The sequence below is a fragment of the Bos taurus genome, chromosome 3, assembly GCF_002263795.3.
Source record: "Bos taurus isolate L1 Dominette 01449 registration number 42190680 breed Hereford chromosome 3, ARS-UCD2.0, whole genome shotgun sequence".
NCBI lineage: Eukaryota > Metazoa > Chordata > Mammalia > Artiodactyla > Bovidae > Bos > Bos taurus.
Window position 1 is genome coordinate 8,848,298 of NC_037330.1, and position 17,954 is coordinate 8,866,251.

Below are 17,954 nucleotides of genomic sequence, written 5' to 3' on the forward strand. Positions count from 1 at the left end.
GCCCTGTGGTCTGCTTGGAAATCCGTATAGATAACATTTCAAGGGAGATAACCCTGGTGGTGTTGACTGGATATTCGTATAAGCTTTTTAAAGAGATGAGTGATAGAGCTAACCCTTATCTGTAAGTTTTGAATTTATATTGTTTCTTCCCATGTACAAAACCATTTTTTTCTTATGGAGTTTTTTTGTTTGTTTGTTTGTTTTTTTTTTTTTTGCGTTGGGGGTGTAAAGGAAAGCAGAATGTTTTATCATGATTTTTGCTTCAGCAATTTTGGGACAAATTAAAAGTCCTAGAACTCTGAAAAAAAAAAGTAGTAATAAATACAATCATTTACAATATTTACCATGTGCATATCACTCCACTGGGTGTGGTGTCTCAGAAAGGACACATCTATGAAGGGGAACTGGAGAAGGCAATGGCACCCCACTCCAGTACTCTTGCCTGGAAAATCCCATGGACAGAGGAGCCTGGTAGGCTGCAGTCCATGGGGTCGCTAAGAGTCGGACACGACTGAAGCAACTTAGCAGCAGCAGCAGCATGAAGGGGAACAGAATTTGTCATCTCAAAAATATGTCTCTTTAGCATAAGTATTATTTTGTACTGATTGTTTTCACAGAAATAGCAAAAGCTCTGAAAATGAATAGACCTTCCTCTTTATAAGTGACATTTATTTTTACACTTCCCCAATGCACAAGTTGTTTTCCCTTAAATAAAGGAGACACTTCACACCCCCAGACCTGGGATCTCAGATTTGTTCCCAACATTTCCATTCAAGTTGTGTATCCAGAAAGATGTCCAAAAGCAATGTTCTCTCTCGGCATGTTCCTTGTTTGAGTTTCCAGTCAGCCAAACTGTCTTCCACCCGGCTTCTCTTTCCTTGTGCATTTTGACTCCCAAGTCTTGTGTATCCACACTTGACTCCCTGGGTTTCAGAAATCTGTGGTCAGGCCTGCTGCCACTGCCCAGGGAAGTAGTTCCTGAAGGGTCAGTTTCAGGGTCACAGAGAGCACATCTGACCAAAATAAGTGTGAGCTCAGCACAGCACTCGTGAGCTCAGCATGTCACTGATGAGTCAGTAAATCAATCCCCTCTGATTGTTGTCTTCTGCTTCTGCTGCTAAGGTCAGCTGGCCACCCTGAAGTTCTTGCCGTCTTGGCAACCAAGCACTTGGTGTATTCCTCATCTCCAAGCCCTGGAAAGGGAGCTGTTTGAATCTGTGTTAACATTTCAACAGAGATGCTTCTAAGCCCCTTGCTTTGAATTGGCCAATAAATTTCTAGTCAAATTTCCAGGGAGGGATTTGGGGTTTGAGATTTGTCAGCAGTGGATAGGATGTTGGACTCTTTTTTTTTTTTTTTGCCTCACCCCATGGCTTGTGGGATCTTAGTACCCTAACCAAGGATTGAACCTGGGCCCTCAGCAGTGAAAGCACAGAGTCTTAACCACTGGACCACATGGGAATTCCCAGATTAGGAACTCTTAACTCTGAAGGAGCATAAGGGATAGTTTATTATCGAAGAAAGTCAGTGTTCTTCATTCTTCCTTGATGTGAATTCTTGTGATCATTTTCTTTGGAGCACATGTCTGTTTACATGACATTGTTATAGATAGATGCCGTTGGTGTATCTGACAACATGGGCAGGGAGTAGGGTTCTGTTACCTGTCGGGCAGACATAAAGATGAAGAATGCTGTAAGGGAGCAGGGCTCTGGATCCTCCCAGGAGACCCCACCATCCCAGAAACTTCACTGCCAAGGGTACTCAACCCAACCCCTGCCACTGTGCTTGCTCCTCTGTTTAATCATTTTGACCTTAGAAAAACTATCTCTCAAGCTTAACCCACATTTATCTTGAATGCTTAATGGACTGAACTTTCCTTCTAACAATCTATCCAAACCAACCTTTCCTATTACTAAGCACAGTGCTTGCCCCATCCTCAATTTTCTGATCTGGTTTGAAGATGAGAAAGGAAGGTATCCCTGCTTCCACCAAGTGTGATCTCTGAAGGAATAAGATTTACAAACTTACTGTGTTGGTAGTAATTTGACTGTGGGGGGAGGTGCAAACTAGATGTAACATAGCTAGACCTTGGAAAAGAAGAGGAATGTTCTCCTGCCTCCGGTTTACAAGTGACCCGAAATAAGCTGGAATTGTCTCCCCAGCCATCCATCCCTTTCTCCCAGGCACAGCTGAAGCCGTGGACCTTTCCCCATGCCCTCAGTAAGGCTCTTGCTGATTTTCCCTATCAGTCCTACCTGGAACCTCTCTCCTACTCTATTTGTTCCACTTTATCCCCACTTCAACTCCTAAAACACAATTCTCCCCTTTTCCCCACATACTTGTAAACTTAAGCAACAGGAATGGGATATACTGGGTGCCTTTTAGTACCAGGGAAAATGAAATCCCTGGGGCCCAAGAAATTCTAGGTAATCTTGAATAAGAAAAGAGGATGGGACACCTAAAATGAAACTCAGCCCTAAGGGTTCTTACCTTTGGGGCTATGTGCACAGTGGAATAGATGGTATTGGCTGGGTTTTCCTCTGGAATAGTGCCCTGTTAGAAAACAAAGACAAAGAAGGCAATGGCACCCCATTCCAGTACTCTTGCCTGGAAAATCCCATGGACGGAGGAGCCTGGTAGGCTGCAGTCTATGGGGTCGCTAAGGGTCAGACACGACTGAGCGACTTCACTTTCACTTTTCACTTTCATGCATTGGAGAAGGAAATGGCAACCCACTCCAGTATTCTTGCCTGGAGAATCCCAGGGACGGGGGAGCCTGGTGGGCTTCCGTCTATGGGGTCGCACAGAGTCGGACACAACTGAAGCGACTTAGCAGCAGCAGCAGAAAACAAACAAAAGAAATCATCACCTACACCCTGGGTCCTTGGAAGAAAAGTTATGATCAACCTAGACAGCATATTAAAAAGTAGAAACATTACTTTGCCAACAAAAATCTGTCTAGTCAAAGCTATGGCTTTTCCAGTGGTTATGTATGGATGGGAGAGTTGGACTATAAAGAAAGCTGAATGCCAAAGAATTGAAGCCTTTGAACTGTGGTGTTGGAGAAGACTCATGAGAGTCCCTTGGACTTTGCAAGGAGATCAAACCAGTCCATCTTAAAGGAAATCAGTCCTGAATATTCATTGGAAGGACTGATGCTGAAGCTGAAACTCCAATATTTTGGCCACCTGATGTGAAGAGCTTACTCATTTGAAAAAACCCAGATGCTGGGAAAGATTGAAGGCAGGAGGAGAAGGGGATGACAGAGGATGAGATGGTTGGATGGCATCACTGACACAATGGACATGGGTTTGAGTAAACTCTGGGAGTTGGTGATGGACAGGGAGGGCTGGAGTGCTGTAGTCCATGGGGTCACAGAGTTGGACACGACTGAGCAGCTGAACTGAACTGAACTGAACACCCTGGGTCACATAGACAAGGCTAAAGAGGCATCCAGAATCTGGAGAAGGGAAAGCAGAGGTGGGAAGAGATGGTGAGAGGGAAGAGAGGGTTCTGGAGCAGGAACAGGGAGTGAGAAGTATTCTTGCCCGTGACTGCCATTGTAATTATTAATGACTTTTTTCAAGAAGCAACTGCATTATTTTTAAACTGTGTTCTGTTTAAATCATCTAATAAATATGTAAGATAAATAAGTCCCGTGAGCTATGAATCTCCCAAGTGATTAAAGAATAATTTGAAATAACACTGCTAATGTTGCAAACAAACTCAAATCAGAAAGGGATAAAACAATGATGACAACAGTAACAAAAGCTCCTCCCAGGCCAGAGACAGATATCCTGGGTCAGTAAAGTTTATTCTTGAACATCGAGGACAGTACTGTGGTCTCCAGGGAATGTGTCTTGAGCAGGAGAAGAGGGGGATGTTAGGAAAGTGATTAGTTTTGACAAAAGTCAGGCTGAGTGGAGCACAGAGAGGTCTCTCCTGTAAGGAAGGAAGGAGCTTTCAGAACATCAACAACTTGGAAGAGGAAATGTAATGACTCCTCTTGGAAAAGTTGTGGATAAGTGTAAGAAGATGCATCCTGATCCAGAGGCATTGATGGCTGAAGTAACACTAAGATTTTTGAGGCTCTAAAGTGCTTTAACTTTTTCATTAAGTGGGCCAATGTGGAAAGAGCACTATGACCCCTAAGGAGCAAGTCCAGCCTTGGCTACAATGATTGCTCCCAGGGGACCTTTTGAAGCTGTCTATCTAGTTCTTGTCTCAAAACTGCCTCTCTCTCTCATTTTTCTATAATCAGTTAATCAATTTGGCTCTTCTGGATCTTAGTTGTGGCACACAGGATCTTCATTGCTGGCTGCAGGCTCTCTTAGTTGCAGCGTGTGGGATCCAGTTCCCTGACTAGGGATTGAACCCAGGCTTCCTGCTTTGGGAGTGTGGAGTCTTAACCACTGGACCACCAGTGAAGTCCCCAATTTGTCTCTTGTTATTTGGATTTCTTTCAACTTTATCTTGGGATTTTCTTTTCAAAGAGTTTTCTTTGAATTAACCTTGTGGTCACTGAAGCTTGATGACCCACACATGGGAAGTCTTGGGTGTGGAACATCTGAGCCTCCTCCTGCTGGTTCCTTGAATTGCCTCAGAGGAAAAAGCATCTCTGAAGCCCACCTTCTGACACCATAACTCAAATATGTTAAAGGAACACGTGTACACCCCTGGTGGATGCATGTTGATGTATGGCAAACCCAATATAATATTGTAAAGTAAAAATAAATAAATAAATAAATAAATAAATAAATCACATTTCTATCTCCACTGCCTATACAAAAGGGATCAGGCCTGCTGAGTGGCCATTGTGCCAGGGGGAAGGAGTGATTCCATGGATCACAGTGTTAGCATTCCCGGCTGGGTCAGAACCAAAGGCCATCAATTCCTGCACAGGAAAGAATCCATAAAGATGGAAGAGATATTGAAGAATCCTTGCATCCCTGGGATAAAGCCCACTTGGTCATGGTGTATGATCTTTTTAATGTGTTGTTGGATTCTGATTGCTAGAATTTTGTTTAGGATTTTTGCATCTATGTTCATCAGTGATATTGGCCTGTAGTTTTCTTTTTTTGTGGGATCTTTGTCAGGTTTTGGTATTAGGGTGATGGTGGCCTCATAGAATGAGTTTGGAAGTTTACCTTCCTCTGCAATTTTCTGGAAGAGTTTGAGCAGGATAGGTGTTAGCTCTTCTCTAAATTTTTGGTAGAATTCAGCTGTGAAGCCATCTGGACCTGGGCTTTTGTTTGCTGGAAGATTTTTGATTACAGTTTCAATTTCCGTGCTTGTGATGGGTCTGTTAAGGTTTTCTATTTCTTCCTGGTCGAGTTTTGGAAAGTTGTACTTTTCTAAGAATTTGTCCATTTCTTCCTCGTTGTCCATTTTATTGGCATATAACTAATTAAACTTAAAAGCTTCTGCACATCAAAGGAAACTATTAGCAATGTGAAAAGACAGCCTTCAGAATGGGAGAAAATAATAGCAAATGAAGCAACCGACAAACAACTAATCTCAAAAATATACAAGCAACTCCTACAGCTCAACTCTAGAAAAATAAATGACCCAATCAAAAAATGGGCCAAAGATCTAAATAGACATTTCTCCAAAGAAGACATACAGATGGCTAACAAACACATGAAAAGATGCTCAACATCACTCATTATCAGAGAAATGCAAATCAAAACCAATATGAGATACCATTTCACACCAGTCTGAATGGCTGTGATCCAAAAGTCTACAAATAATAAATGTTGAAGAGGGTGTGGAGAAAAGGGAACCCTCTTACACTGTTGGTGGGAATGCAAACTAGTACAGCCACTATGGAGAACAGTGTGGAGATTCCTTAAAAAACTGGAAATAGAACCGCCTTATGATCCAGCAATACCACTGCTGGGCATACACACTAAGGAAACCAGAAGGGAAAGAGACACGTGTACCCCAATGTTCATCGCAGCACTGTTTATAATAGCCAGGACATGGAAACAACCTAGATGTCCATCAGCAGATGAATGGATAAGGAAGCTGTGGTACATATACACAATGGAGTATTACTCAGCCATTAAAAAGAATACATTTGAATCAGTTCTAATGAGGTGGATGAAACTGGAGCCTATTATACAGAGTGAAGTAAGCCAGAAGGACAAACACCAATACAGTATACTAACGCATATATATGGAATTTAGAAAGATGGTAACGATAACCCTGTATACGAGACAGCAAAAGAGACACTGATGTATAGAACAGGCTTATGGACTCTGTGGGAGAGGAAGAGGGTGGGAAGATTTGGGAGAATGGCATTGAAACCTGTGAAATGTCATGTATGAAACGAGATGCCAGTCCAGGTTCAATGCACGATGCTGGATGCTTGGGGCTGGTGCACTGGGATGACCCAGAGGGATGGTATGGGGAGGGAGGAGGGAGGAGGGTTCAGGATGGGGAACACATGTATAATTTTTTTTTTAATTAAAATTGAATAAAAAAAAAATGGAAGAGATAAAGTGCATTGGGTTCAAGGGTTATACATTCTCATTTCTCATGTTGTCCGAATCCTTGGAAAAAGCTCAACTAAACAAAGGAGGGACTCAGAGGAGAATCAGGCCCCAGAAAAAATGGGAAAGAACTCACATTAAAAGTAGAGATTGTATCATACTCGGGCATCTCTTCAGGAATGGGAGGGAAGGGAAGAGTTTTCTGATGAGTGTCCAGTTCCTTCTTCTCTTCAATGATCTCTGAAAACAAGTTGAGAAAGAATCAGAGCTGGTCCTCCTTCCACTGGCCACCCTTATTGGTACACCATCCTATTTGAATAACCCACTTAGGGTGATTTTCAAGCATCCTGATTTTCCTGTAACTGAAGGGTTTTCCAGAACATGAGACTTTTAATGCTAAACCCAGGAAAACTCCAAGATGAACTGGTAACCCTCATCACTTTGCTTCCCAAACTCTAAATAGGAAGCAGAGGAGATCATAAATGATTCCTCAGTGTTTCCAGGAGGGAAAGAAGATCTCAGTGTCTGCAGTTCATTCCTAACCAATGCTTAGGTCCCTCCCTGATACCCTCAGTGGACGGTATCAGTGGGAACCCAAAAAGACAAATCAGCAGGGTTTAGGGACATGGGATATAGCATGGAGAAAGACAGACAATGCCTTCTCCAAGAGGAATGTATCTAGACTGAGGTGGGGAGTGAAGAGAAATCTCTGGAGTTGATCCAGTGGAGGGACTTGGGATGGGCTGGGGGCTCTGACAGGGATGGGCTGACTGGAGTGTGCTGGTCTGTGGACCTCAGTGTTGGAGGCCATGGCCTTCTGGTCAGGGGAGCAGAGTCAGCTGTGTGGGGCCTGTGTCAGCAGAAGGGCTACACTAGTAAGTCCCTCTGGGGGGAAAGAGAAGGCAGGCACTGGAGAAGGGACTGATAAGACCTTAGGATAGAAATGAAAGTATTCTCTCCACTGCAGAACCAAGTGCCAATGGATGGTCCTGTCCTTTAGGACAGACTGTGGCTTCTTCATTTCTGCATCCTTAGTGCCAGGCACGAAGCTTGACACACAGTCCAACATATGCTTGTTAAATGAATGAGGGAAAAGATGCAAGATTGAGGTAAACAGTACATACTCTACCTTTTTTTCTTTCTCTTTGTATGATAAAAATAATTAACACCAGTGCGAGGGAACAGAGCAGGAAGAACGACAACAGGACGTAGAGGACCACGTAGGGAGCCTGGCCCCCAGCAGCACCTTTAGAAAGAGAACGGGTGGAGGCACAGCCAGGGAGAAGCATCAGCTAGGGAAAATGGCACAGCTTTTAGAGCAATTGCAACCTTCCTCCCAGTCTGATGATTTCCCCAGGGCTTCTAGTTTTCACAAAAGGTTTGTTCACATGGGAACCAGGAGAAGAAGATATAGGTCTTAAGAACAGGGGCTCCCGGAGAAAGAGGAGAGACAGTCACCTTCACAGAGATTCTGGGCAAAGATAGGGTTTGAGGAGTTGCTGCTGATGGGGTTACTGGCCATGCAGATGAAGGTCATGTCACTTTTCTCCCACCTCCAGGATATGGGGAGAATGGAGCCCCTGTGGGATTCATTGGTTGTCTGGTCCAGAGACTTCCAGCTGTAAGTTACATCCTCTTCTCCATGTTCCATGGAACATGTGAGATTGGTTACACAGGTGCCATTCTTATTCTCCTGCAGACCTATGACGACTTTGGGCTTTGACAGGTACTCTGTAAGAGAAATAGACAACCGAATAGACATCCAGTCTTTGTTTGAACAGCTTCAATATCAGGGGGTTCACCACTTTATGAAGGCAGTCATCCGCCTTCGGACCTGATTCTGCTCACCATAGACATGCAGCTCATACTCCTGGGTGAGGGGATCCTGGAGGGTTGAGCTGTGTATCTCCACACGGTAGATACCTGAGTCGTTCTTCTTCAGTCTGCTGAGCTTCAGGGAGTAGCCTTCATGTGGGAAATTCACTCTTTCCAAGTTACGCTTTTGGGTCACTATGACAAGGGCTTTTTTGCCTGCTGTTTTTGGCTGTATGGTAACGAGAGTGGTTGAATTGAAGACCCAGATAATGCTGTCAACTAGATTTACTGAGAGATTCAGAGGGAAAATCACAGACCCACCAATGGCACCAACCAGCTTCTTTGGGATTCCAGAGGCTGCTGGCCCTGCAGAAACAGAGAACCATAAAATAAACCCGAGTCCCTGCCTTTGCCACCAATTACTCACTCCCTTTGGGTCTCGGAAAGGTCCCAAGAAACCCTTTCAGTCTAACCTAGCCAGCCCCAGGAAACCTTTTGGGACCTCTTCACACAAAGACATTGAGGTCAGAATTCTCTGCCTGAAAGGGGTGATGGCAGGTAAATCCACCCCATTTCCAGAGACCTCTGGTTGAAAAGACCAAGCTCTGAGGTACACCGTGAAACCCAGCTCCAGTCTTGACAAGTTCCCGTAGAAGGACAAGTAGGGAGGTTACTGTTCAAGCTCCATGTAGGACTTCCAGGCTGCTCCTGGGAGAGCCAATTTTGATGCAGATGAGGAAGGTGACAGTCTACATGACCTGGGACAGAGGTTCTCAAGCACAAGCCAGAGCACTGACAAGAAAGCTATAAGTTCTTAAAGACAATGGTAACATAGAATTTTGAGGATGATTTATTTTTCTATTTTTTAAAATTAATTAATTTTTTCATTGAAGGATAATTGCTTTACAGAATTTTGCTGTTTTCTGTCAAACCTCAACATGAATCAGCCATAGGTATACATATATCCCCTCCCTTTTGGAGCTCCCTCCCATCTCCCTCCCTATCCCACCCCTCTAGATTGATACAGAGTCCCTGTTTGAGTTTCCTGAAACATACAGAAAATTCCCATTGGCTATCTATTTTATGTATGGTAATATCACCTCACACCGGTCAGAATGGCCATCATCAAATAGTTTACAAACAATAAATGCTGGACAAGGTGTGGAGAAGAGGGAACGCTCTTGCACTGTTGGGAATGTAAACTGATACAGTCGCTATGGAAGACTGTATGGAGATTCTTTTAAAAAAACTAGGAATAAAACCACCATATGACCCAGGATTCCCACTCCTAGGCATATACCTTGAGGAAACCAAAATTGAAAGAGACACATGTATCCCACTGTTCATTGAAGCACTATTTACAATAGCTAGAGCATGGAAGCAACCTAGATGTCCATCAACAGATGAATCGATAAAAAGTTGTGGTCTATATACACCACGGAAAATTTTTCTATTTTATAATAGAATGGAGGGAATTCAAGATCATCCCTAAATGAGGTTCTCATTCACTTGAGTTCCAGTATCCTTTCTTGAGTGAAAAGGAAAAAAATGGGTGACTGGGAGCTCTGAAATATGCCCAGGCTACCTTGTGATGCTTACTCTGAACTATCAGGAATTGTAGTAGGGTTTTAATGCCCACTGTTTCCCCAATTTTTATTTCACTGCAATACTAATTCACCTCAAAAAGCATGACTTGCAAACAACCATCACTGATTTTTTTGTCTCCAGGTGAAAAATAGCTAAGAATGGCTGCTGAAAAAGCTTCCAGAAGTGGTCAAGTGAGTATTTCTAGTAAACAAGTATGAGGAATGAGTCACCTTCTACCTATTAAGATCTGAAGGTTGGCCTCTGGATGTAGCAGTGAGGGAACTTAGATAGGGATTAGCTGTTTGAAAGCCCCGACTCTGATCTCATGTAACCCAAACCAATGCTTACAGGAAGAATTTTTTTTTCTTTCACAGTCTCATTTTATAGATCAGGAACCACAGCCACAATGAGGTTAAGTGACTTACTGAAATACATGGTAAGAGGCAGACGCTACCTCAGTACTCACAGGGTTAAGACCTTATACAGCATATTTTACAAATGAGAAAACTCAATAGTAGAAGTTATTCAAGGTTCAGAAATAGTGGAAAAACTAAAATCAGAACCAAAGTCTTCTCCTTAAAGATGTTCTCTGTAAAAGTAAAAACCCAAAGTTATTTTTCCTTCCTAGTTGGTCATTCTTCCATAAAATATTAAAATTTATATTTTGTGCTGTGTTGGTATAAAAATGGATGTAACACCTGTTAGATTTGTTACTACATAGTCATTATTATTGCAATATTTTTTTTCCTTCAGATTAAAAAAAAATCAAAATGAAAACTAATGTGGGTCCCAGGCACTGTGCCTGCTTGGGCCTGTGCTGATTGACCAATCATTCAGGCTCTTTTTTGTTTCACAGCTAGATCTCTTACCATAGTATTTTCTACCACCCCAGCACTCATGTAACTCATAACTCTTCTAGTAAAACCCAAATTCCTGCAACTGGCTTATTCAGATATCTAAAATCATGAAAGCCTGAAAGTGAAAGTGTTAGTCGCTCAGTCATGTCTGACTGTTTGCTACCCCGTGGACTATAGCCCGCCAGGCTCCTCTGTCCATGGGATTCTCCAGGCAAGAACACTGGAGTGGGTAGCCATTCCCTTCTCCAGGAGATCTTCCCAACACATGGATCAAGCCCAGGTCCTCCATATTGCAGGCAAATTCTTTACCATCTGAGATGCCAGAAGAAGTTTTTATCTAAAATTATAATTCCTGTTAACACTCAATTACCCTAGAAAGTATTATTCCCAAATAACTATTTTGCTGTTACTAAGGGTTTATTCTGTGTCAAATTTTTTTTTGTAAATATTACACCTGTGACTTAGAGCAATCCTGAAAATTAGTTTTGGTCCTTTTATTAGGGATCAGCAACCTTATAGGCCATGGGCCAAATCTGTTCTGCCCCTGTTTTGAAAATAAAGTTTTATTGGAACACAGCCATGTTCTTTCCATAGCAGCAGTCTATGACTGCTTTTCCACTACAAAGGTTGAATTGGATAGTTGTGATAAAAATCATACTGCCTGCAAAACTTAAAATATTTACTATTTGGCCCTTCATAGCAAAAGTTTGTAAACTGGATTTGATTTAAACAAAACCAAACCTCAAGTAACTTGTCCAAGAGCACAAAGCTAGCAGGTGATAATTTGAGGGTTTAACCCAATGTCATTCCAGCCCTGGAGCCTGAACTCTTTACACTGCAGCTCAGTTTGAAGGTCCCTTGGCATTTGTTACAGCTCCAGCCCTTTCCATTACTCCCCATCCTCAGTTCCCTCAAGGGTTTAGGTGTCCACTCTGAATCCCAGAGCCTCACTGGATCCCAAATTCCCATTCAAGTCCTTTCTTGACCATCCTTCAGGTGCAAGCAGTTCTATCAATGCCCCAGAGTAAGGGAATCTGTTGCTACCAAATGTTGACCTAGTCCTCTGATTACAGGTCTTGACCAACTTATTTGCTAAATTTATCTCTGCAAGAACTGGTTTCTCTTCCTGGGTGAATGCTCTTTAAGAGTTGGTTTTTTCTTTCAAACTTTTTCCTCTCTATATCAGTCAGTGGATATATACTTTGGATCGCTCAAGCCTTTGTCAAATCACCCTGTTAAGTAAGCAGGTTTTTTTTTTTAACTGCCCTCCTTGCTTCTCTAATACTAAGGGAAAGATGATTTTTCATTGCTTTCTCTTTGGTCATCTCATGAGGTGTCAGAATAGTCCCAGTAAATGTTACAGACAAAAATTAATTTTATTTTGAATTTTTGATTTATCAATTAATGCATTCATTCTTTTACTTCAATCGCAAGATGAAAGGGGTGAATATTTTGAAGTCAAGTAAAGACTGGCTATGACTTGCCCCTAAGTAGGTGAATTTCCTGGATTAGGGTACATTTCAGTATATTTTTTTTCATTTGATGTGTTGGGGTGATAAAACTGTAAGAGTTTGACTTTCGTGTTTTAGCACTCATGCAACACTTAAGCCACAAGTAAATAATTGTTCTTTTTACATCTCTACATATGTAGTTCTATCTCCCCAGGGTACATTTTAAGAAATGTGAATTTTGTGAATATATAAAAACTGTCTTCAAAATCGTTGTTCCTTGTTAGAATGAAACTGGAGGGCATTACAGTGCAAATTGCCAACGGGAACCTAGATGGAGGACATTGTTCTGTCTTTATTGTATCTTCAGGATGAGAAGAAGCATCATAAAGGAGAAAAGTGGTTCCATGCCATTCCTGTATGTGAGCTCAGAGGTTAGGGGGCTGGACTGGCAAATCCTAACCAATTTTGCTTCCTCTTCCCAGTTGACTGTTTCTTGATCCAGAAACAAGACACTTCTCTTCTCAGGTTTTAAGACAGAACTAAAGCTTCCCTCTCTTGGATGGCTTCCCCACCTTCAGTGTGTGGTCCTCTATAGTTTTACTACATCTAGGTAGGTCATGCTCTGCTCATTCAGTCATTCCTTCTTTTAACAAGAGTTTGTTTAGCTCCATATTTTGGCCAGATACTGTTTAGGAATTGGAGGGTATAAATGGGGAGCAAAATAATCATGATCCTTGTACTCATGGAGTTGGAAGAGAGTCATTAAATAAGTAACAACATGTGTTGTGAAAGGAGAAGTGACAGGTACTTAGGGAACACACAGTGGGGGATGGGGGATGTAACATGTATGATCAGAAGAGCCTAGAGAATGGGTGGCTATTCCCATTTATCTATAAGGCCTGGAGGTTTGGATCCCATGAGATTCCCACCTGGATCAGTGCAGTAAATACTGTAACTTGCCTCCTCTGCATCCATTTCACTCCCTCCTCATTTTGTAGCAGCAAAATGGTTTGGATAAGACTGACAGGCACTCAACTCAAGTAGTAGCCTTCCTCTGGCATTAGTTCAGGGGTATTACACGTCCCAGGTTGACTGTATCTAGAGAAGCCCAGGATTTTTGCTCCTAGGCAAGCAAAAGTTGATGCTGTGGGATGATTGAAGCCTTGGATGGCCACTCACTTAACTACCAGACATGCAACCAGGACTCCCTCCTCAGCTGATCCCCTGTTTATGTCCTAACTCACACTTTTTTTTGGTGCTTTATCCTTTTCTCTGTCTATCGAAATCATGTTTAATACTCATAAAGCCTACTTCAAAGCCCTTCCCTGAGAAAGTCTTCAACTCTTTCTCACACTTAACCCCTTGAAATTCCACCATGATTGTCATTTTATTTTCCACTTTAAATTCCCCAGAAGGAGCTATTCCCCTAGCAGTTGACTAGACATACCATTTTGCTGTGAATTAGCAGATGACTGATCTACAGGCATTAGGTTCCAGATCCTGTGGTGATGGGGTCTGGGATCTCATCCAGGGATGAGTGGAGATGACCTCTCCTCTCAAGCAGCTTGGGGCAGTGTAAAACAGAACTCTGGGCTAACTGGGTGTCAGGAGACTTGGGTTCCATTCTGGTTCCTCTGTAATAATAACTCCAGCAATGAATACTTGGTATAATGAGTATTCCCTTTCTTGATCCTCAAAGCAACTCTGTGTGATAGAGGTTAAGGTGAACTTTATAGATAAAGAAATTGGGGCTCCAAGATGTTGAGTCACTTTCCCAAGACCCCAAACTGGAAAGTGGCAGATGTGACAAGAGGAGACTGTTTGTTCCTCGGCCTTCTCTAAAGACCTCATTCTTTCCACTTCTGCCTCCCACTACTGCTTTGAGTTTCAGTATTCTAAAGTCTCACAGGAGAAAAGGCATAACCTTTGTTCACCAGAGTTTGGGTGAGGGTGAAGGGTGAATACAGATGTGGAGGTTGTTTTTGAGAAGCACACAGCAGTCTGAACCATGGTGGGGGGCACAGGGGAAGCAGGCAGTAGTGGTATAAGAGACAGGCTTTGAGAACGCTTCCTACTTTGGGGTCTCATTTCTACAAGAATGACTAAAAGTGAGATTTCCCAAAACCTCTTTTGGGCGGCTTCTTTCAAGGTAAGCTTCTTAGAAGGTGGTCTGGACCCTAATGCATACACATCAGTAACTGGTTAATGCACAACAAAAGAGTATGTCCAGCCACTGCACAGGGAGATAGCTCCTACAGTGAGCATTCCCAGCTACTTTTGGAAGTGGAGGGAGCTGGGAGAGAAGACCCTTTGCTTTTTGCCATGGCCAAGTCTCAGATATTTTTTGCACCAGGAGAGTCAACCCTAAGATGCTCTTCATAACAAGAAGGGACCACAGCTCCTCCCCTTTGCTACACGCCTTTCCTTTGGGTTGTGACCTCCCAAACCTTTTTTCTTGTTTTTCTCTTCTTGTCTTTTTCAACATCTCCCCAATACCATTTCACCCACTTTTTCTAATTTCATTTTATTAACTTTCTCCTCAACACTATTGTATAATAGAATCACCACAAAATTGTGCCCATTTTCCAGATGAGAATACTGAGGCTGCAAGAGTTACTCCTTAGTCCCTCTGAATTTGGCTAGGGTGATTCTTGGTTGGTGCATCCACATTCTGACAATGGAGTTACCTATTCTTCTTGGGCATTTCCAGCACCTACCTTGGCTTCGTGTACCTGGAGAGAGAAGGAATCCCTGGGGAAGATTCAGCTCAAGTACATGTTTATCAAGCACTTTTCCTGGGAGTACAGTGTTAGCCAGTTAGTTTGCTGTGATGAAATGAGCACTAGCTTTGGAAACTCAGTCTCTGCTCTACCTCCTCTTGCCTAAGACATTTGACTTCTCAGAGCCTACATTTTGGGGATAATAATACCTATCTCAAAAACTTGTGAAGAAATTGTATGAAAAATGCCCTGTGTAATACGAGCTTAATAAATGGTGATTTATTATTTATTGTTCTGCATTTGATATCTCATTTAAAACACCACGATAATTTGCAAGTTAGGTTTCATTTTCTGCTATGAATTTGTAAGCAAAAAGTTTCAGAGGCCAAGAAACCTATTCACAATAATATAGTTACTATCAAACTCAGGACTTCTTGTCCAGGGGCAGCACTCCTTCCATGGTCCTACTTCCTGGAAGGTCTAGAACAATCTTGGATTGTCCTTTCAATCACAGGAGGTATAGCATGCAGGCTGCCACAGTCTCTTGGAGCAGGGCTGCTCCAACCAACCTGCTGCCCCAGGTCAGGTTTCAGGCGAGCACCTGGGTTTTGAAAAGTCCTGCCATGTTTCCCCTCCACATCACCATCCCCAAGTTCCACTTCTGATCACCATTTCCGTTCAGGAGAGGTTTTAAAGTGGGGGTCTATACCAGGACCAGGTGCTTCCTAAAAACAGAACCTTTTAAAGAACTCAAGGAGGGTGAGAGTCTGTTGATGCAAAACACTTCAAGAGCTCTGGTGGTGGGGAGGAAAGGATTGGTTTTCTAAGTAGACACTGATTGCATTGCTTGGGTTAAGAGAGAAAATTCAAAAGTTCTCTGCCATTAAAATGATTGTTAAATGCATAATCATTTAAAATATTTTTCTAAATAACATATATTTATATTGATGTAAATATGAAACATGGGCTTCCCTGGTGGCTCAGTGGTAAAGAAACTGCCTGCCAGTGCAGCAGATGCAGGTTCGATCCCTGGGTCAGGAAGATACCCTAGAGACAGAAATGGCAGCCTACTCCAGTATTCTTGCCTGGGAAATACCACGGATAAAGGAGCATGGCAGGCTACAGCCCATGTGATCACAAAACAGTTGGACATGACTTAGCGACTAAACAACAATGAAAATATAAAACATAGAAATACATGTATAAATGTTATAAATATATTTAAATAAAAATATTTAAAATACATATTTCTAAGTAAAGAAATTTACACTTGTACCATCTCAGCATCTCATTTTGTTTTTAAAATTACTCTCAAAATGAGGAAGAGCTGAGGTCTGGAGAAGATGACATTTTTCATCTAATTCACGGCAGACTCCAGGTTAGAACACAGGTCTTCCTGATACCCAACACCACTTCGTTCAGCCCTTCCTTCCCTGGGACAGTCAGAAGAGCAGTTAACCCCCAAAGTCATTCCTTCTCCTGTCCCTGCAGTCTCTTTCTGCCATATGTGATTCAGATACCACAGGAAACAAAACAATATTACATGAGAGATAGAGCCTGCTGAGTTGAGCCAGAGATCCAGAGTGGAGCCAGGAGCTTGGAGCTACACCCAGGATGGGGTAGACAATCAGGAAAATAAGAGGATCTGGTTGCACTCACCTGTGAGCTGGCAGAGGAGAAAGATGAAGCATGCTGGGGCACCAAGCATATTGCTTTCTGGGTGTTAACCACCGAAATAAACGCACTTCCCTTCTGTAGTGTTTATATTTCTTCCCCAGTTAGAAGGTGGGGTCATGGGATAGTGAGTCACGTTTAGTGACTTTTTTGCCTATGTTCACAAAGAATGACTAAATCACTAATGATTAAAGCTATATGGTCAACTGTTTCTGCTATACCACAGGACCTCTCAGAGATTCAGAAGAGAGAACATGGAAGGAAATAGAAGGTTATGGAGAATGAGAGAGTTGCACTGGAGATAAAATAATATCTCCGGAGCTTTTCAGAGTACCAGGAGTACCTGAATTCTTTAATGTATCCCTCATAACAATCTTGTGAGTAAAATACTTCCACAATCCCTAGTTTTACAGATGAGAAAATGAAGGCTTAGAGTATATTACAGCAAAATTAAGTACTTCTTTAATCAAAAGAAATCATTATAATAGTAAAAAGAAAAGCCATGTGGTGGGAGAAGATATTTGTATTCAGTTCAGTTCAGTTCAGTTGCTTAGTCGTGTCCAACTCTTTGTGACCCCATGAATTGTAGCACGCCAGGCCTCCCTGTCCATCACCATCTCCTGGAGTTCACTCAAACTCACGTCCATCAAGTCGGTGATGCCATCCAGCCATCTCATCCTCTGTCGTCCCCTTCTCCTCCTGACCCCAATCCCTCCCAGCATCAGGGTCTTTTCCAATGAGTCAACTCTTCACATGAGGTGGCCAAAGTATTGGAGTTTCAGCTTCAGCATCATTCCTTCCAAAGAACACCCAGGGCTGATCTCCTCTAGAATGGACTGGTTGGATCTCCTTGCAGTCCAAGGGACTCTCAAGAGTCTTCTCCAACACCACAGTTCAAAAGCATCAATTCTTCAGCACTCAGCCTTCTTCACAGTCCAACTCTCACATCCATACATGACCACTGGAAAAACCATAGCCTTGACTAGACAGACCTTTGTTGGCAAAGTAATGTCTCTGCTTTTGAATATGCTATCTAGGTTGGTCACAACTATTCTTCCAAGGAGTAAGCGTCTTTTAATTTCATGACTACAGTCACCATCTGCAGTGATTTTGGAGCCCCCCCCCCAAAAAAAAAAATAAAGTCTGACACTGTTTCCACTGTTTCCCCATCTATTTCCCATGAAGTGATGGGACCAGATGCCATGATCTTCGTTTCCTGAATGTTGAGCTTTAAGCCAACGTTTTCACTCTCCTCTTTCCCTTTCATCAAGAGGCTTTTGAGTTCCTCTTCACTTTCTGCCATAAGGGTGGTGTCATCTGCATACCTGAGGTTATTGATATTTCTCCTGGCAATC

General features: G+C 42.5%; 1 protein-coding gene across 2 annotated transcripts; it reads right to left on the bottom strand.

The window, feature by feature from the left end:
- Positions 1–650: 650 nt before the first annotated feature.
- SLAMF7 (SLAM family member 7) lies at positions 651–16,665 on the bottom strand. 2 transcript variants are annotated; one of them, NM_001191358.1, is made up of 7 exons: positions 16,585–16,665; positions 8,344–8,676; positions 7,954–8,226; positions 7,625–7,741; positions 6,632–6,735; positions 2,491–2,553; positions 651–1,661 (listed from the first exon to the last, which is right to left on the bottom strand). In NM_001191358.1, the coding sequence occupies exons 1-7, from the start codon at positions 16,631–16,633 to the stop codon at positions 1,590–1,592; spliced, it is 1,011 nt and encodes a 336-aa protein (NP_001178287.1). In that variant the 5' UTR covers positions 16,634–16,665; the 3' UTR covers positions 651–1,589. The 2 variants fall into 2 exon arrangements, with proteins under 2 accessions (NP_001178287.1, XP_005203614.1); XM_005203557.5 differs by lacking the exon at positions 7,625–7,741 and having other exon boundaries at positions 653–1,661; positions 16,585–16,664.
- Between the last annotated feature and the right edge of the window lie 1,289 nt (positions 16,666–17,954).